Genomic DNA, 16124 nt, shown 5'->3' with positions numbered 1-16124 from the left:
TATCACCCCCAGGCCAACGGGAGGCTTACGGTTCTTATCATCATTATACTTTCATATAATTCCAGATCATAAATAACATATGTATCAATATAGATAAAATCTTTCCAGGATTTTGACATAAGGTCTTTACCCATCGCATCGTACGCTTATGCATATTTGTACACATATTTCAGTTGTATCTCTGTACGCAGCTCGTGGTCTAGTGTCGTCGGCACAGTAGCTCAGCGTGTTCGGTCAGAGAGCTGGCTGGTCGCTGTAACAAAAAACTGATTCAAGGGATGAACAACGATCTTCACCAGATGACATGTGAGGTCCACTACGACCAAATACAAGAAACAGTAACGAACAAAATACAAAGAAGGGGAAAAAATGTGGCAAGCGTTGCTGCCTGAGGATCGCGGCCTTCCGAGTTCGATTCCCGCCTGGTTTGGAGATATTTTCTGCCCGGAGGCTAGGTGTTTGTGATGTCATAATCATTCGTGACAATGGCTGGATTGGACTGAGTAAATATTGGGACTTTGTACGGGCCCTGAAGAGATTCTATAGTATAAGGGGCAATCAAAAAGCTTCCGTTAGAAAGCCATAGAGGAAACAATCACTATACGAGTCAGACAAAATCGTTGTGACCATTGAGGCAATCGTCCCACCGACGCACCGTGTCCTGCTCAGTGAAGAACTCGGTAACTCCCTGCGGGATTCGCCCACCCTTCAAGGCTTTCTTAAGTGTTCGTTGGCGTGATAATCCCGTGGGGAGACATCAGCACTAAAGTTCGGGTACTCGAGTGTCTCCTATTGCTTTAAGACATTTGCAATATAGGGACGTGAATTACCATGAAGCAGCACCCCTTGCCGCAGCAGGGATTTCCGACAGACATGCAGCCCTATTCATATTCTTCTTTCTCCGATGGATATCTACAGGAGCTTGTCCTGCGGCAGCAAGAAAAGAATAACAGGACGTTGCTCCTCTTTGGACTCATTTCGTAATAACGTCACCATAACTCACTATATACCCACACCGAGGTGGCGCTACGTTGCGTATGCGCTGCAGCCACCAACTCTAACGGAAACTTTCTGATTACATAAAACCAAGAAAGATAGTGTCAGTACATTATAACTAAGAAAGGCACATTAATAAGTTATTTATGCCAGTCTATAGACGTATGCATGGTACAAGTTCATCAATCTCTTTTCTAGCTTTTCACTTGTTTCTTTTTCGCCCTTATTTCACTCTCGGTGGTCCGCTCTGTACAAGAGCTGACCACAAGCTCTTGAAGTAGAGATACGGATGGAAATCCCGGCTACTGAGCTCCCTTTTGTTTTTCTCATGTCTCGTTGTGGATGGTGTCAAAACCGTCGCCAGACGCCAGTGAACTGTTTACAATGGGATGTGTGTTTGATATGTACGAGAGAATCGGTTAAATTTTAAACAGCGTTAATTTTTTGTAGCTGCAAGTTAAGTGCCTCACCATCTTTTTTTTTTATCTATATTTAGAATCATTTATTTCGTGTGACTTTCAGCTAGCCGAAACCCCACACTTCGCACCTGACATCAGCGGATATTACGGCACAGTCGGAATATGTGCCGCACATGTCGATATTTGATACTGATATATGCTAAGCCTCGCCGGCGTCATCAGATTTGGGTTTTATCAGTCATAACGTCCGCAGGAACAAACTCCTTACGGCTAGCGTACATTTTATCTCCCCACGTCAACAACACTCAAAGCAATCTACGTCCGCACCATATCACTTAGGTGCCGCCTAGTACATTTGATGGCCGATAAACTTTATACCATCTCGTTGACGTGGCCATCTTCAACGAAGATGGTCGATAAACGTTATACAGGCTCGCAGACATGGTCATCTGATACATCTTATGGGTGATAAGCGTTGCATGGTGAGAGCGTATATAAATCCTCAATGCTTCGAATTTGTTTTTTCTGAAGATGAGATTGTTCTACCAAGAACCACTATTTTCTTCTCCTAATTAACATTTCGTTACAATAAATGGGCGGTAAATACGAACAGTTTAACTGTTTCTTCACCCAAGAGGCCTGAAGAAATTTCAAATTTAACGTCATCGGATTTTGAAGTGATTTATATATTTGCGCCCTTGAAATCGACAAATTACGACAAGTATGTTCGTGAACACTGACTTGACATATAGTTCCGCAGCAGCAATATGTTTTTTTTTTTTTTTTTTTTTTTTTTTTTTTTTTTTTTTTTTTTTTTTTTAAAGGTCATTTCCTGGCTGAGAGTGACTTGTTGTAAACAATATTCTGTCACTACTTTACTTTGTTAGGAAATGGAGTTAATCTTGAAATACGATGACTTTCATTGACTTTGTGGAAATGTAGACTAAGGGAATCGGTGCGTTTAGTTCAATGACGTTTTTGTGAGTTCGGGAAAGTAAAGACAGGATAAAAGGTGTCAGGTTTTAGTTTTTGAAGTTGAGAGGTAAACTAGTTGGTTTGATGATTACGAAAAAGTAAAATGAATGATATCTGAGGCAATATCTCAGAGTAACTGGGAGAGGAAAGGACTGATGCACATCAGCGCGCATATTATACGTAAAGAAAGGCGGCTGAATATCCTCTTCCTATTGAAGCTGTAGGGTGTTTTACAATCTCTGTGGCCTCTCTCTACAACTTTTCAAGATATCCGCTTGTGCCTACCAGTACTTGAGTCCTATCAAAAAGAATGTAGTGGTCTCCTGGCTCCAAAGCATGTTCCACAACAGCTGATCTGTCTGTCTCCCTTCTTATGCAATTACCCTCGTGCTCTTCCCGTGGTTTTTTGACAGTTCTTTCTGTAGTATCCACATACACCTCCACACAGCTACACGAATTCCTATAAATTCCTCCTTTTTCCAGCTGTTGGTGAGCGTCCTTGGCCGATTTTAGATGATCTTGTCTCTTACGGGTGGGTTCGTAGATTGCCAATACGTTTCGCTTCTTCAAGATTTTTCCTATACTGCCAGTAACGTCCTTAATCAAAGACAGGAAAACTTCAATTACACCGGCGCCTGAGCATTGCATTGATTTCTAAGCGGTGGTCTTAACCTTCTTTTCACATCTGCGAAAGAATTACAATTCTTGAGTAATGAGTTGGTGAGGTGTTTTATTTTTGAAACTAGCAACTCTGGTTCGCAGACTTTCCTTGCTCTATCCGCCAATATCTTTATGACTTCTCGCTTTTGTTGTGGGTTGTCGTTCGAATCCCGATGTAGCTAATGGTCTGTGTGCCTCTGTGTAGAAGGGAGATTCGGAGATCATCTATTGTGGAACATGCTTTGTAGCTAGGAGATAATCGTATTCATTTTGATAGGACTCAAGTAATGGCAGCCACAAGCGGATACCATGAAAGGTTATACAGAGACGCCACAGAGATGGTGCAACACCCCGTAGTTTCAATAGGAAGGAGGATGACGTGAAACTGAATGACATCTGGATTGCGGTGCTGAAGAAGATGTGTACCATTCTTCCACCATGGGGTGATAACAACGGCCAACTGCGCTCTCGCTTCCGAAATACGTGACGTCACGCTATCGCGCGGAAGCACGTGGAGGTGGAATTTTGCTGTAGTACTGAGCGAGCCAAGGTGTGAATCGGACATTCAAAGAAGCTACGATCCTCCTTGAAAATGTCCTCCACAGATGAGGACGAAACGTTGGGTTTTAAGGTGAAATCCATTCGACCAAGACTTCACCGATGAGTGTCGCATATGCCTCCAACCAGAGAATCATCGGAGACGTGTTCGGAGGCAACCTGTCAGGCTGTCCAGCGAGTGCAGCAAGGTGCAGGTTCCCTGCTGTTTTGGGGTGGCATTACGTGGGGCCGACGTACGCCGCTAGTGGTCATGGAAGGCGCCGGAACGGTTGTACGATACGTGAATACCATCCTCCGACCGATAGTGCAACCATATCGGCAGCATATTGGCGAGGCATTCGTCTTAATGGTCGACAATTCGCCCCACCATCGTGCACAACTTGTGAATGACTTCCTTCAGGATCGCTCGACTAGAGTGGCGAACGTGTTCTCTAGACATGAACCCTGCCGAATATGCCTGGGATAAGAAACTACCTAACTGATCAAAACTGTGTGCCAGATCGAGACTCGAACTCGGGACCGTTGCCTTTCGCCTGCGACAGATTGAAAAGGGCTGTTCATGGACGACGTGACCCCCATCCACTCTGAGGGATCTACGCCGAATCGCCGTTTAGGAGTGGAACAATCTGGACCAACAGTGCCTTGATGAACTTGTGGATAGTAGACCAGAACGAATACAGGTTTGCATTAATGCAAAAGGCCGTGCTACTGGTTATTAAAGGTACCGGTGTGTACAACAATCTGGAACACCACCTCTGAAGGTCTCACTGTAGGGTGGTACAACATGCAATTTGTGGTTTTCATGAGCAATAAAAATGGTGAATATGATGTTTATGATGATGTATAGTCCTATTTTCTGCACAGGTTCCGGAACTCTCGGAACCGAGGTGATGCAAAAGGTTTGTTACTAGGTGTGTTATTAGGGGCCTTAGGTATAGATCCCAAAGTGGAGGTTTGCACACATAAATTATTTACTATGAATGATACGTATGATGGTAGGTTTTAAGATAATGAATCTCTCGATTAACACAGTAAGTTGTTCAGTCAAACATAATTATTCACGGAGACGACGAATGGAATGTGAGATGCTTTACAAATTCATTATCCAAACTCCAGCTAATGGATATGTTAATTTAAGTCGTTACTTGAACAAAAAAGATAAGCCCCTCTTATACTAATACCGGTCTGAAATTTACTCTCCAATTTTGTGAATCCCAAACAACAGCCGCGAGGAGTGGCCGCGCGGTTTGAGGCTCCATGCCACGGATTGCGCGGCCCCTCCCGTATGAGGTTCGAATCGTCCCTCGGGCATGAGTGTGTGTGTGTGTGTGTGTGTGTGTGTGTGTGTGTGTGTGATTGTGTGTAGTTATTAGGATAGGTTAGTTAAAGTAGTGTGTAAGTCTAGGGATCTATGACCTCAGAAGTTTGGTGCCTTGGAAATGGAAATGTCGTGTGACGAGGGCCTCCCGTCGGGTAGACCGTACGCCTGGTGCAAGTCTTTCGATTTGATGCCACTTCGGCAACTTGCGCGTCAATGGGGATGAAATGATGATGATCTGGACAACACAACACCCAGTCCCTGAGCCGGGAATCGAACCCGGGCCCTTTGGATTGACATTCCGTCACGCTGACCACTCAGCTACCAGAGGCGGACAGTTTGGTGCCTTAGGAATTCGCACAAACACACACACGCACGCACACCACACACACACACACACACACACACACACACACACACACCAAACAACAAAGAGTCACAGTGGACTAGATAGTAACTGAAAAATTCGTACATTCAAAGCAGATATTCTGGACCAGAGACAGTTGATGGTATTGATTTCAACAAGTGCAGTGCTGCGACTTTTGCTCACTGCAATTGTTTACCGCCAGCCATACATAACGCCGCCATCATGTGAATGGTTCTACAGTAATGTCTAGGTCACGCCATCGTCACAATAACTCTGGACCTCGCTGATCTTTTTCCTCCAAGACACGTGGATGATATGCTCGCGATTCACAAAGATCCAAGTCTCCAAACCAACTCTCAAGTTGCACTAGCTAGCACGTCTGGCCATGGACTCACCTTCCGTCTCTTTCTTGTCTATCTACATCCTCCTGAATATTTTCACAGAACCTTACGCCACCTATGTTTTCACGCCAAATCGTACACTCCCAACAGTAGCGAAAAATGCATATAGGCCCGCCCAACAGAGGGGTTCCTTCAAGCACACAAAATTCTGCCAAGGCACTGTATTGTTTTAAAATGACTATCAAATTCCACAACGCACTTTCACACCTAAAAGACTGCCATTTGAGCTCCGTCTATGTGGCATCCCTGATAAATTGACCGATGGTGTGTTTTCGTACCCGGAAACTAGCCTTGTATCAGAGGTCCTCTCAAATTAGAAGGCTGATCATCAGGTTACATCATTATTTTCGACAAACCATGTTTCCTTCGAAAACTGTAAAATACTTGTCTTTAAATCGCTGTCTGCCAAACATGAGAAACCCCTGCTCTCCTACTGCTGGACTCGCGTCCCATCCTCACATCGACTGCTGGCCAGGAATGGATTGTAAAAATGCACGATGGACTGCTACCGTCTCGCCCGGCCATGGCATCCTGGCTTCCGTAGAAACAGCTTGGGCTTACAGCAAAAACGCCTCTTTCTTTGCTACGTTCACTGCCCTCGCCTGTCCCAAATCTAGTGCTTTGAGCCGTCTCACACCCATAGATGTCATCCAGAAAACATTTGAGTCCAGCGCTGTGTTGAAAGAAAGGAAACTAGAAAGATTCCAGTATGATCTGGAGATGTTCATAAAAACTTTGGTGTTGGATTCCACTCCAGTTACTGAATTATCCTCACATTAAACGAAAAACGCGTGCAATATCGCCTGTTGTGTTTCAGAACTGTCCCAAAGTTTTTGCTGTACAGAGGGAATATGTTATGTCATTTCCATCTACTCTCGTCCCTGGTACACACAGAAAATCGATAAGCAGGGTTTTGACTTCTTTCAGTTCAGAAGTTAATTACCTAATAAAATAAGTGTAGTGTCCAATAGTTACAGGTCTCTGAATGTTTTCTGCTTGAAAGTATCGCAACAGTTCCTAGCAAGACACTTTTTACGGATGATGCACTGTTTATCTACACTGGGTAAACCAATCATTGCGATATGTAGTACCTGTCAGTTCAAAATTTATGGAACTTCAGTAAGTGAATGCAAACATGTTACTAGCCAGCGATGCGATTCCTGAGAATCCACCACCACAAGTATCTACGATTCCTGACAGCTATAGAGCTGCAATTATTGGAAGACTATCGAATGAACACGAGGCAATCTTTGTGGCATTAAATTTCCTTTTGGTCTTTCTATTCTTCATATACAGCTGCCGATTTTCTTAACAGAATATTTGGAGATCTCTTCATCGAACATTTAGGAACACGAAATGACTTGTAAACGCACAAGACTTAATACTGATTTTCACCTTTAGATAAGATGAAATATGCAGTCTACAAAGGTGCATTGATTACCCGCGAAGACCAGAAATGTTGTACAGTTCGAACCAGATGAAATTTATCCTGCAGTATTCACCATCTGAAATTACTTTACAGCATGAATCTATGTTTTTTGGAGCTCTTTTATAAGAGTGATAACCAAACATTCATCAACCGTACATGAGTTACGAGTTTGCTTGCATTCGGCAGAGTACGAACGACTTTCTCGTGTGAAGAGACAGTATTTTTTGGCGTTACCATCTTGTCATTATTTCATCAGGTTCCACACAGCTTAGAAATGCACTCAGAGCTCTTTCCAATCCTACAGAAGAAATATTTAGTTCCATTTGAAAGAAAAGAATTGTGTCAACATTCAGCAGTTATAATTTTTATGTACGTCATGATATTCACCACATTTTCTGTCACAGTTTAGCGAAATCGGTCCCTCTTTACTGCGTAACCTGTATGTGTATAAGAGGTGAGAGATGGACCTGTTGACGAGAAACATAGCACATCCGTAGAAGTTCCAGATGACTTCAGAGTGTGAGTAATAGGGGAAACTGGCAAAAGATTCTTAATAGGGGGGGCGGGTGGAGGCAGAGTTGATATGTGGGAAGGAGAGAGAGTATGGAATTATTACAATTTGAGGGTCTGGAAGTGTTTTGGAAAATAGAAATAAAAATTACACGTTCATAGACGACTATGCAACTGTTTTAGTTATGACCTTCGTATCGTTACTGAGAGTAATGAATGGACTCCTATATCAGTACTCTAACTACCTTTCGGTAGACATAAGGTCCTCCATCTCTTCCGAATCGGTTCAGAAACTACAAATATCCATAGAATAGGCAGCCTTTTCTCGTCGTTCCTTGCACCCTGGCACCTACTAAACAATACCTATCGACCACAAAATGATTTGTTTCATAAATGACGATATTCGTAAAAAAGATATGAATAAAAAAATAAAATAAAACGATTATCAAATGAAAAGTTTGGCTGTGCGGTTAAAGTATTGTCTGGTAATTACAGTAATCATACTTATAGCGAAAAATAGTCTTTTTTTGTGTGCTTGAGTGTTCACCTTCCGTTTGCCCTTGCACTTACCTATGAGAGAGAATGTGTTTGTGTAAGTGCGTGCGCGTGTGACTGTGTGTGTGTGTGTGTGTGTGTGTGTGTGTGTGTGTGCGTGTGTGTTTGTGTAAGAGAGAGAGAGAGAGAGAGAGAGAGAGAGAGAGAGAGAGAGGCAGAGAGATGCTGCGAATGTCATCGGAGATGTTTCTTGGAACCATAAAACGACAATAGCCTCTCGGCCTCGTTGCATGTTAAATGCAGAACACCTACACTTTTGCAGACAGTACTTACACTTCCACTATCTATGGTTAGATCAGGAGTGAGGCGTACTACGCTGATAGTACTACTTGAGAGCAAAGAGTGTCTTCCTTTGTTTCAGCTGCGGATTCGGTACTGGCAGACGCGGCGTCTCGTAGACAGGACCCGAGCTTGCGGCACAGCAACCCGCCAGATTCGGAAGCCATTGTAAGTACCCACCACTCTGATTTCCAGCTTATGAAGGGCGCATCAGATAATCACGAAAAAATGTCAGTATTGGCTCTCTTGGTGAGATTCGCTGAGGGAATCCTCTCGTGTTATCGCTATCTACCGAGTGGTTACAATTAAAGTGCAGCTACTCACAAAGATCCAGTATGAGCCGCCATTATCGTATGACACCGAAACTTGGTCTCTCTTAATGCGTTAATGCCAAACCGATTTCCGCTGAAAAAAAAAAATTAGTTCCAGGTGTGGCCACCAGATGTAAATCTGGTGCTGTATAGCATCTTGTCGACGTCTCCGGTGCTCGTATTGAACAAATTAATTTTACACCTTTCTCGCTTGTTTGACCTTTTCTGCTCATGTTCTTTTGTAATCTATTACGTTTGCCACATTTCTATACGGCTTTCTTGCGGTCATAGTGCACCTGGTGGCCAAAATTTCAACTATTTTTTTCCCAGCCTAAATCGGTTCGGCACTAACACATTAGCGTATCTATCACGTTTCACTGCCATATGATACCTGCAGCCGACGCAGAACCGCTGTGAGTACCTGCACTTCAATTGGAGCCGCTTGGTTCCAACATAGTTTTTAAGCAATGTTCTAATTAGTTTCCTGCGCTTCATTTCCAGGCAAGGGTCACCTTACGAACAGGTGTGGGAAAAGTCAAAAAAGTTTATAAGGTGATGTGACCTTTTTCCGATGTCCTTTGACAACTTCGTCCTGGATGAATAAATTTACATTTTCATTTGGTTAATCCTATTTCCTACTTCAGAACTGCCAACAGTCTCCTTACACAGAACCTGATGAAAAGTTTGCGGATATTTGTTACTGGCCGTTGATATATGGAGCAGGGGTCTCCAAACTACGGCCCGCGGGCCGAAACCGGTCCGCGAGAGCCGGCAAACCGGCCCGCGTTAGCTTGCCGGACATCCCCGGTGTCCGGCCCACCAAATATTTGAGGTGGAACCTACACTGCCAACAATTGTGTTTCGAGGCCTATCCCGACCAATACACCGCGACATTGGCTCTGCTACTCGCTACAAGACTGCATAACTAAACTTATTGTTGCGCCGCTTGAAATAACAATGCGTTGACATACCCTACCTCTGTTACGTCTTGCAGTAAAAGCGTTGCTAACAATGATTTTGAGATTTCGTTAACTTTGCAGGACGCTTTCGTGAAGAATGTGCAATGACATACTTTTTTGTCGGTGGAATTCGCCAGAGTAAAATACGCCAGAATTTCGGTCAGGTACGTCCACCAATCAAAATTATGTAATTAAATAAAAATCGTAGTTCGTTTCACTGCTAGCTATTCCCACAACCTTGGACTTTTGCGATTTCATCTTTCCTTTAACCTTACATTACGGTGATCGTGGAGTGCTAGGGTGCTTTAATCCCACTAGGTAGATCTTGGCCCTTCTGACTTCGTGGAGGAGTCAATGTGGCCTGCGGACTAAAAAGTTTGGAGACCCCTGATATGGAGTGCGTCCACCTTCGCCTTTGTAACGGTTTTAATTCTGCAGTGAACACTTTCAATCAGGTTTCTGAATGTCTGTGGAGGCATGCCTGCTTATTTTTCCTCAGAATGCGAAATCAGAGAAGGTGATTAGGGACATTGGAACCGAGGTTCTGACCTGAGGATATTCCAGCTGGTTCAGGTTGGGATTTTGGGCAGGTCAGTCCATGTTCTTGTCCAAAAACCGTTGCCACACAGATGCTGCTTCTTTATGACATGGTGCACTTTCCGCGAACTGTTCCTCTTCCGTACACAGTACACACTGTTGTAAAATATTTACATATTCTTGGATTTTCTACACTCTAATTACGAAAAACACCACCACACCGTAACACCACCTTCTCCGTACTTCGCAGTTGGCACTACACAAATCCAGTCAGACAGCAGACAGTGGGCGAGTTGGCGCAATCCCGGCCCGCGACATTTCGGGAAGCCCTGCGGGACGTGACACGCTCACGGTTTGCACCTCGCGGGGCCCAGAGACGGGCGCACGCACTGCGCCCAGCGCTTCAACTATTGATGGCGGGTCAACATCGCGTCCGTCCCTGGACGCTTCGATTTCCTGTCGGCCGCGCCTCTCCTAAATGTTTCATTCCAGATAGCGGCGCCGGGGAACGACCGCCTGGCGTGCCTCCGTCTTATCTCCAAGATTAGACCGCCCATTTCACTTTCATTACTGTAGTTCTCGCCTCGAATCCCTCCGAGAATTTGAGAATGATAAGAATGAACTATCACGAACGTTTCTAAACCATGACTTGTACCATTACAAACTTCTCACAATTATTATGCTTTTACCAGCAATGGAAAAGAAAAAAGAAATATATGTCTTCGTTTTCTTTCCCTCGGAAATCAGCGTAAGGCGATGGACTATAGGTGGTACATTCCCAGCACACAGTTGAGGAAGAACTTTGTTTCGAAGAAAAATCTTTTGAAACGATCGAACAGCATACACTGTCGCATAAAAAATTAGTACAGCTTCATACACAACGTTGATTTTGAGTCGATAACGGTACCTGGGGCATAGTAGATGTACTGATAATGGTTTCACCGTCATCTACTAACAGGTAGCGTACTAGCATAGCTATCAAGCGCCATCTTTGTCTATCTTTTAATAGGGAATGCTCACAGCTAGAAAACTCAGTATGGTGAATCATGTGAAGCAAGTAGGGCACTGTGCCACTGAGACTCACCCATGCTTCCTACAGCCACCTGATCGAGCCTCAAAGTGGTCAAATAGTGTCCTTCCGAGTGGCGGGATGGTCCGTTTGGAGAACTGCCACACAAGTTGGACGTGTTGCGTGGGTTGTGCAACGACGATACGAGGTTAATCTCGAAAGTAAGATCTCCTTTTTTTCTTTATGTGTACAGAACTCTGTTCGTGTGGCAGTTGGTCACACTGTTATGAAGAGTGATCCACGCGCAGTGTGTAAACATGCGCACGCCGGGCTGAGGCGCTCAGTCTTGGCTTGGCAGCCATTGAGAATGGAGCTCCTGTTGGATGTTACCGCCAAGTGCGTATTGCGCGCAGTTATTCGGTTTTCAACGCAAAGGGCACTGCGCCGATTGAAATCCATTACCAATTAACGGAAGTGTATGGTGAGTCATGCACGGATATAAAAAATGTTCGTAAGAGGTGTAGAGCGTTTGCAGCTGGTCGGACCGAAATTCACGACGAACAAAGCTGCGGGAGACCATCGATTTCTGTGGAGACAGTGTTGAAGGTTGAGCAAAGCATGCGTGATGATCGGCGGATCACCCTGGATGATTTCTGCACGTTGGTTCCTGAGGTTTCTCGAAGCACCGCTCACAGAATTTTAACGGAAGCATTGAACTACCGGAAGGTGTGTGCAAGGTGGGAGCCACGCATGCTGACTCAGAACCACACGCGGCAACGAGTTGACGCTTCCCGCGCATTTCTTTACCGCCTTGCAGCTGAACAGGACAACTTTCATGTTCAATCGTCACGGGTGACGAAACCTGGGCATACCACTTTACACCTGAGACCAAGCAACAATCACGCCAGAGGCGGCATCCTTCTTCGCGAAAGCCGCGGAAATTCAAACAAACACAGTCTGCCGATAAAGTCATGACAACCTTTTTTGGGATCGGAAAGGGGTATTATTGGTCGACTTTATGCCTACTGGGACCACAGTTAACGGTGACAGGTACTGTGAGAATCTGAAAAAACTCAAACGGGCAATTCAGAACCAGAGAAAAGGAATGTTGAGCAAGGGCGTACACATTCTCCTCGACAACGCTTGCCCACACATCGTTCGGTAAACCGCTTCTCTCCTACAACAGTTTCAGTGGAACATAGTCACCCACCCACTCTATACTGATGAGTTGGCACCTAGTGACTATCACTTGTTCCCTTAGTTAAAAGAATATTTGGCCAGAAAGCGATTCAGCTCCGACGACGAGATGAAAGAAGAGGTTCGTTACTTTCTGAACAGCATGGCGGCGAGCTGGTGTGACATGAGCATACAAAAACTGCCACAGGCCGGCCGGTGTGGCCGTGCGGTTAAAGGCGCTTCAGTCTGGAACCGCGTGACCGCTACGGTCGCAGGTTCGAATCCTGCCTCGGGCATGAATGTGTGTGATGTCCTTAGGTTAGTTAGGTTTAATTAGTTCTAAGTTCTAGGCGACTGATGACCTCAGAAGTTAAGTCGCATAGTGCTCAGAGCCATTTGAACCATTTAGAGCCAAACTGCCACAGTGTCTACAAAAATGCATCGACAGAAATGGTGATTATGCAGAAAAATAGTTAAATGTTCAAGCTGTAAACTGATGTAACCCATTTTAGAAGGAAACAGGTCTATGTACTCATAAAAAAATAGGAGACCTTACTTTTGGGATTACCCTCGTAGTATCAGTAGTCTCGTGGAATGGCTCACACCCGCAGACGAGGTTCTGAGCGTCAATGCAACAGAGACGCCCGCAAGGATCGTCGTATTGTAAGGGTAGTAGTGGCAGATCATACAGCTACCGCAGCACAAATAAGAGGGCTTGAAAGGCTGGACGTGTCAACAAGAACTGTTGTGATCCGGTTATTAGCAGTGCGACTACGGGCACGCATACCTCTAGCCCATCTTCCAATCACGCCACCGCATAGACGTGCTCGGTTTGACTGGTGCCATCAGATAATCACTTGGAAAATGGAGTAGCTTTCGGCGATGAAAGCGAATTCTGCCTGCACGCAAATGATGGTCGTTAAGGCGTACGACGTAGATCTGGTGAGCCCTGTCTCGTAGGGTGCTTCTGTCCAAGACACACTGGCCCAACACCTGGCGTTATGACATGTGGAATAATTGGGTCTACTGCCGGATGTTTGTGTCGCTCTGGCACAATATTTCGGCCACGTAACTCGTTGCCTTCTTCAGGTGCTACCTGAGACTGCCGTGTTGGAGGATCTTGTCCAGTATTTAGGCCCAGAGGGTGCTGGGTGTTCTCTTTGCTGTCCGCGCCCGCCTGGTGCTGCTTGTAAGGTGGTGTCTCTTCCCCAGTGCTTCCTCGGACGTCCGCGAGAGCACCAGGGAAGGCCGGAAACCTCAGGAGCAGCACCAGGCGGACCGCGAATGGAACGCCCGACACAGGACGGGCCTCAGAGAGCTGCAACAGATGGCGACCAAGTCGGGCGCGATGTCCGAGGAAGCACCGGGGAAGAGACATCTTACAAGCAGCGCCAGGCGGGCGTGGATGGCAAAGAGAGCACCCAGCGCCCCCTGGGCATAAATACTGGACAAGATCCTCCAATACAGCAGTCTCAGGTAGCACCTGAAGATTGCAACGAGTTACGTGGGCGAAATATTGTGCCAGAGCGACACAAATATCCGGCAGTAGACCCGATTATTCCACATGTCAAGATCTAGCCGGGAAAGCCTGAAGAGTTACACCTGGCGTTATGTTCTGGGCTGTGGTAAGCTACAAGTTTCATTCACCTTTGGTGTTTCTGGAAGGGACACTAACCAGCGATCGGGACATGTCGAATGTTGTTAGGCTCGTTCTTTTGCTGTTCTTGCAAGAGGGAGGTGATGTGTTGTTCCAACAGGATAATGTACGTTCGCACACTGTCTGTGAAACTTAACGTGCTTCGCAAGATGTGCATCAGCTTCCCTGGCCAGCACAATCTCCAGACTTGTTTCCAGTGTAGCACATGGGCGATGATAGAGGACGAGAGATGGCCAGTGTGACTAGGCAACCCTTAGGGAACAACGTGTACAGGTCGAGTAGGCGTGGAATAACGTAACCCAGCACACTATTCGCCATCTGTACTATGGACTGGATGCCAGCGTCAATACGTTTATTGCCGCCTGTGGAGGCTACACCACGTACCTATATGAGTGGTCCGGTACGGGTCGATACCTGGTACCTCAGAGGGCTTGTGGTATTGATCTGTAAACGTTTAATTGTTTCATGAACACCATACGCACTGAGGGGGCAATACAGCTTGAGTGAATTGGAAGCATCTAAAAGGGAGTACCAACACCGTAACACTTTTTTTCGGCGGTGTATAAGGGTCAGTTAAATGAAAACTAAACAGACGAAAAACAGTAAGTGAAATTCTTGTTATTTCCAAAGAAATCGCCATAACTGTTTATTAATTTGTCCCCGCAGCGACACAAGACGGTTAGTGCCTTCATTGTAAAACGTTGCCTACGGAAACATAATTCTACCCTGGCGTGCTCCTCTTCGTCCGAAGGAAATCGACAGCGTCTTATGTCTTTCTTCAGGGCTCAAAAATATGGAAACTGTGTCGGGAGAGATCGGGATTGTATGGAGTAAGCGTTATGGCTTCGCAACATGTGGGCGGGCATTATCCCGCACACCAGCTCTGTGAAATCCTGACTTAAAGGGCACGCTGCTCATTGAATTTCCGGAACAAGGCGCCAAAATTACCGCACTGTGTTGCGTAGACACTTTCCACGAATTGAAGCGACCCATCAAATCCAAACGCCTAGAAATGTTGAAGGTTGTCATCATTCTCGGGAGGGTAATGCTAGACCACGTTTTCTCAACGTTGTTTCAAGTTAGCCACAGAAGTCTCACTGAGAAACCCCTAAATCTTCTCCATACAGCGCCAATCTCTCCCCTTGCGGTTTCGATATTTTTGGAGCCCTGACGAAAGATATTCGTGGCCTTCGATGTATTTCGGAGGAAGAAGTGCATGCCCGGATAGTGTTTCTGTAGGTAACTGCTAACAAGTTACACAAAGGCAATGACCGTCTTATTCCACTATAAGAAATACTGCAACCTTCCACAAGTTAAATGCAGTAATTCCTGCACTGTAATTTACGAAAACACCTGCGATACTGTCTAACGAAAATGGATAACATAACTGAATTTAATTGATGAAAGGAGAAAATATAAAAATGCAGTTAATGAAGCAGGCAAAAAGGAATACTAACGTCTCAAAAATGAGATTGACAGGAAGTGCAAAATGGCTAAGCAGGGATGGCTAGAGGACAAATGTAAGGGTGTAGAGGCTTATCTTGTTGTGACTTGGCAAGACAGCCAAGCCACTATGAGAGGAAGCCGAAAGGCACGCGTTTAAGCTCACGCAGGCTGGCGTGAGGTCTGGAACAGTTAAAGGAATAGAGACTAGCAAAAAAGGTACGTAGCTTCTGGAATACTTAACTTTAATCCATAATTGGTGAACATCGCTCTGACGGTACATGCATCACAAGATAAATAGCAAATGATAATGGCGCCTTGCTAGGTCGTAGCAAATGACGTAACTGAAGGCTATGCTAACTATCGTCTCGGCAAATGAGAGCGTAATTTGTCAGTGAACCATCGCTAGCAAAGTCGGCTGTACAACTGGGGCGAGTGCTAGGACGTCTCTCTAGACCTGCCGTGTGGCGGCGCTCGGTCTGCAATCACTGACAGTGGCGACACGCGTGTCCGACGTATACTAACGGACCGCGGCCGATTTAAAGGCTTCCACCTAGCAAGTGTG

At 45.4% G+C, this 16124-nt stretch overlaps 1 protein-coding gene across 1 annotated transcript in view; it reads left to right on the top strand.

Annotated features, from left to right (window-relative positions):
* The window catches only part of LOC124613330 (hemicentin-2-like), a 793017-nt gene that overhangs the window by 758287 nt on the left and 18606 nt on the right, over nt 1–16124 (top strand). The window contains exon 15 of the mRNA XM_047142026.1: nt 8550–8635. Coding sequence (XP_046997982.1) covers nt 8550–8635 — 86 coding nt within the window. The remainder of the gene's footprint in view (nt 1–8549; nt 8636–16124) is intronic.

This window comes from Schistocerca americana, chromosome 4 (genome assembly GCF_021461395.2).
Source record: "Schistocerca americana isolate TAMUIC-IGC-003095 chromosome 4, iqSchAmer2.1, whole genome shotgun sequence".
NCBI classification, from domain to species: Eukaryota; Metazoa; Arthropoda; class Insecta; order Orthoptera; family Acrididae; genus Schistocerca; species Schistocerca americana.
The sequence above is the reverse complement of the archived record's forward strand: the minus strand, read 5'-3'. Positions and strand labels throughout refer to the sequence as shown.